This window comes from Alosa pseudoharengus, unplaced genomic scaffold (genome assembly GCF_046254945.1).
Source record: "Alosa pseudoharengus isolate Yale_2024_CS ecotype anadromous, Long Island Sound unplaced genomic scaffold, YU_APseudo_1.1 YU_APseudo_1.1_scf_14, whole genome shotgun sequence".
NCBI lineage: Eukaryota > Metazoa > Chordata > Actinopteri > Clupeiformes > Clupeidae > Alosa > Alosa pseudoharengus.
Genome location: NW_027468609.1, coordinates 35,635,016 through 35,640,015, shown reverse-complemented (window position 1 = coordinate 35,640,015; position 5,000 = coordinate 35,635,016). Strand labels below are relative to the sequence as shown.

Here is a 5,000-nt window from a genome sequence, read left to right as displayed (position 1 = left end):
ACTAAACTCCACCTCTCTAGTCAACTCAGCACTAACACTAAACCCCAGCTCTACAGTTAACTCAGCACTAACACTAAACCCCAGCTCTACAGTTAACTCAGCACTAACACTAAACCCCAGCTCTACAGTTAACTCAGCACTAACACTAAACCCCAGCTCTACAGTTAACTCAGCACTAACACTAAACCCCAGCTCTACAGTAAACTCAGCACTAACACTAAACCCCAGCTCTACAGTTAACTCAGGACTAACACTAAACCCCAGCTCTACAGTTAACTCAGCACTAACACTAAACCCCAGCTCTACAATCAACTCAGCACTAACACAAAGGGCAGGCTGAAATATCACACTTCTGTTATGATTTAGTTGATGTAGCTGACTAAGTTGTGTCTGATCTATTCTATAGTTACAACAGCAGGACCAAGAGGCGGAGCTACTGCAGAGACGCTTATCGGCAGACAGCCAATCGTACAGCAGCGACTCCCCGTGCCTGTCATCCTGCGGCATCATGGGTAAACTGAGCCAGTCAGACGAGCAGCTCTCTGCGCTAGAGAGGGACAGTGGGCAGTGCTCCCGAAACACCAGCTGTGAAACGCTGGGTAATGCACACATTCAAGAAGACACAGTCTGACACAGACACGGTCATTATCCCGCACACACCGTATACTGCACATTTAGATAGTCACAAGAAGACACCTGCAAATGTACACGGAGCAACACTTTTGCATCTAAAATGCTGTATGTGAAGCATGGTATGCATATGTATGCATATACATTTGCATTCATATATAGAACAACAACGTATATATTTTATATAGCGCTTTATTAGGACACGCAAAGCACTTGACAGTGAAGGGGAAACCGCACTAACCACCACCATTGTGTAGCACCCGCCTGGGTGATGCACGGCATCAGATACTCCAGAAGCGCCCCTGCGCTAACGCTAAACGCTAAAGCTTCCTATTCCTGTTCTCTCTTGTGTGCCCCCCCTCTGTCTCTGGCTCTCAGATGGTTACGATCCCGACTACGACTTCCTGCATCAGGACCTGTCCGTGCTGGAGTCGCTGCCTCCCTTCCCCGTGCCGGGCGACGGTGGCGGTGGCGGCGGTTCCCTGAGCCCCCTCCCCGAGTGCCTGAGCGAGTGCGGCTCGCCCCCTCCGGTCCCTCCGCCCCTGCCGCCCCTGCCCCCCTCCCTCCGCAGCTCCGCGTCCTCGGGCGCCATCCACCCGCCGCCGGCGCTGCCGCTGAAGAAGCGGCGCAGCGTGCCGGTCCTCTCCGTGCACGGGCTCCGCTTGGCGCCGCAGTTCTACCACAGCCAGTCGGAGGAGTGGGACGGCGGGACGGACAGGCCGCCCACGCCCCCCTTCCCCCTGCTCACGCCGCTGTCGCCCATGCCCCTGCTCAACGGCGGCGTGTTCACCAGCCAGTACACACACTCGCCGGGCGGCAGCGGAGACGGAGGCTCGCTAACGGACAGTCCCCCGCCGCTACCGGAGAAGAAGAGCCGGACGAGTGAGTAGAGGACTGGAGGGAGGGGGGATTGGAGGAAGAGGGGTCATCTAAAGGAAGGATGGAATTACTGAAGGGGGTGAGGGGTGGGCAGGAAACATTTTTGACCCCGAGTTTCCCCTGTAGGGCAGATGTATTCTGTACATTTTCAACCTCAAGAAGGTTTAGGTTTAATTTCCTTCATTTGCTCTCTTCCTCCATTATTCTCTCTCTCTCCCTCTCTGTCACTTCCTCTACTCCCTCTCTCTCTCCCTCTCTCTCTCTCTCCCTCTCTCTCTCATTCCCTCTCTCTCCCTCTCTCTCTATCCCTCTCTCTCCCTCTGACACCGCCTGACTATCTCCTTCGTACACTTTCACCCACATCCTCTTTCACCCCTTCTCCCTCACTCCGTCTCTTCCTCCCTCGTTCCTCTATCTCTCTCTCTCGCTTCCTCGCTCTCCTATCGCTCGCTTCCTGCCCCTCCCCCAGTCATGCAGTACATGGCGTTTATGGAGGACTACTCGGAGCCGCAGCCGTCCGTCTTCTACCAGACACCGGCCAGCGAGAGCATCTACAAGCACCGTCTGCGCCGCCTGCAGGAGGTGTACGGCATCAGCGAGAGCTACGCCGGGGAGCAGACGCCCACGCAGGCGCCAACACAGGGGCACACACAGGGGCACGCACAGGGGAACACACAGGGGCACACGCAGGGGCATGCACGGCCCTCGCCACCACCCGCCCTGCCGCCCAAACAGAGGCAAATGGTGGGTATGGATGTGCACTGACACACACACACACACAAACACCAGTGTTTCCCCTACAATGTATTCAGGAGCGGCGCAGCAAAAAAAAAAAAACACGCAAGTGAACTTCAGGAACAGCTGCCGTTCATTCAGGTTTGATGTCAACAACTAATAGTAGGCAAACGTTGAAGGCGCAGTCAGGGTTTCCACAGGAGATCAAGTTTGTTTGTGTTTACGCTTATTAGCAGACGCAATTTTGTGCAAAAAAACCTAGCCTACATTATGTTAACCAAGGAACCAAATTAGACACGCCAGCGAGGTAGCTCGCACCTACCTTCAGTAGCCTATTCCCAGATAAATTCCACGCACTGTTTCGTTTTTGTTTGTTATACAGTCAATGCTTTCGAGCCCTGTGTTGCTAACATACCAAGGCTGTGAAACTAAGGTCTAGCTCTAGCCTATTGGTGGGTTTATAGATAGTTTGTAATTCCTATAGATAGTTTGTAATTCCTGTAGAGCTCACCAAAATTATAGAAACTAGATGTACCGCAAAGCGGTACAAAATATGACCGCCGCCCAGTCCAGCACATTTTTTCCACAAAAAGAAATCACGCTGAAAGGCCTATATGATTCTAACTGTCTCACTAAATTGCATGATCCACACTCAATTCTTACTGGTATCTGCTAGACAACAAGTACCAAAACATGATTAGTTCATAGATTTCACATGTAAAATTAATTTTATACAACCCCACCCCCGTCTTGCCTGTTCATAATTCTGAGAAATTCTTGAATTGTGTGCATGTGTGCGTGTACATGTTTATGTTTATGTGTGTGGGTGTGTGTGTGTGTGTGTGTGTGTGCGCTTGTGTGTGTGCCTGCGTATGTGCCTGTGTTTGTGCATGTGCATGCATGCGTACATATGTCTACTGTGTGAGTATGTGTCATACGTATGATTACTGTGAATGTATGTGTGTGTGTGTGTATCTGTTTATGCACATGTGTGCATATGGAATGGGTCAACATGACCCCTGGAGGCAAACATACAGAAAAAATTGGTCATCCTAGGCCCTACGGTTCTCAAGATATTCACAGAAAACTGTGTCTGCCCTACCCTCCTTTCGGGAGGTCTAGTCCAGCTGGGGGGCTACAAACGAAAACGAAAAACAATTGTTCCATGCTATCCATGTGGGGTTACATGCCCACCAAGTTTCGTGTACCCCGGTCTTTCAGTGTCCCGGGAAACCTTGTTGGTGTACAGTCACTAAATGTACACATAAATTATTTTATTGTAAGGCCTCCCATGAACGAAAGTTCACAAAACTTGGCATGCATTCGGAGGGTGTCATAATGATCCTACACTTTCAATTTCGTGCAGTTTTGACCATGTCAGCCAGAGATATTGTGATGAAAACACCTAATTTTTTGCTTTTTAATTTTTAACTAGGTGGTGTTATACATGAAATAAGTGGTAATGGGATGGGTTGACATGCCCCCTTAAGACCAACATACAAAAAAAAGGTGGACCTCCTAGGCCCTACGGTTCTCGAGATATTCACAGAAAACTGTCTCCGGCCACCTACAGGCCAGTTGGTGTATAGTAACATAAATTAATTTATTCTGCCCTACAAAGGCAAAAGGCAGTAACTGACCAGAGTGTCAAACTGAGAAAAATGACTTTAAAGTTTTTTGTTTTGTCTACACAAATCTATTATAGGTAGAGCAATGAAAATCTGCTGAATTGTTGCCCTGATGAAGAAATGTGTGTATATAAAAAAAACTTGTGCTCAAAGTTGACCTTTGACCCTTATTTGTCAGATACTGTACTCTGCCTTTGTATTATGTACTAAAAATAAGGAGTCGTGCAAAGGCAAAAGGCAGTAACTGACATATAATCAATATTTGCTACCAAAGGCAGAGTATGGTAACTGTACTTGTACGTCGAAGAACAAAGCCAAAGAACAGTAACTGCAGTTGTGGCTCTCTGCCATGGTTGCTTGTATGGTTTTGGGAGTTACGGTGAACACAACCCTCTATTTTTTTTTAAAAACAGTCAAATTGAGTATAGATATTTATCCACATGATAAAGGAAGTCTTTAATATCCCAAAAATGACATTAACTAATTTTCGACCAAAAATGCAGTTACTGCCTTTTGGCTTTGTAGGGCAGTATTGTGTGGCCCCCCATGAACGGAATTCCACGAAACTTGGCGTGCATTCAGAGGGTGTCATAATGATCCTACACCTCCAATTTCGTACAGTTTTGACTATGTTAGGTCACAGATACCTGCGATTACAACACCTCATTTTTACTTTTTTGTGTTTAACTAGGTGGCGCTATACATGAAATGAGTGGTTATGGAATGGGTTGACATGACCCCTTGAGATCAACATACAAAAAAAAATGGTTTTCCTAAACCTTACGGTTCTGGAAATATTCACAGAAAACTGTGTCTGCCCTACCCTCCTTTCAGGGGGTCCAGTCCAGCGTGGGGGCTACAGATCAAAACGAAAAACGATGGTTCCATGCTATCCATGTGGGGTTACATGACCACCAAGTTTCGGGTACCCCGGTCTTCCAGTGTCCCGGGAATCCTTGACGGAAATTTGGACATGCGAAAAAGAAAACAAAAAAATCTGACTAAACCTACATGACCGCCGCTTCGCTGCGTGGCGGTCATAATGATACAAAACATATCTCCTATAACCTATAAGATAGATTTTCTTCGAGCATTTATTTTACCAAATGACATGGAAAACACAATTCA

The 5,000-nt window shown here is 47.8% G+C and overlaps 1 protein-coding gene across 1 annotated transcript in view; it reads left to right on the top strand.

Annotated features, from left to right (window-relative positions):
* rapgef1b (Rap guanine nucleotide exchange factor (GEF) 1b) overlaps positions 1 to 5,000 on the top strand; it is a 34,511-nt gene that overhangs the window by 17,109 nt on the left and 12,402 nt on the right. Inside the window, exons 8-10 of the mRNA XM_076284840.1 lie at positions 407 to 599; positions 1,009 to 1,512; positions 1,979 to 2,253. Of these exons, the coding sequence (XP_076140955.1) occupies positions 407 to 599; positions 1,009 to 1,512; positions 1,979 to 2,253 (972 nt within the window). The remainder of the gene's footprint in view (positions 1 to 406; positions 600 to 1,008; positions 1,513 to 1,978; positions 2,254 to 5,000) is intronic.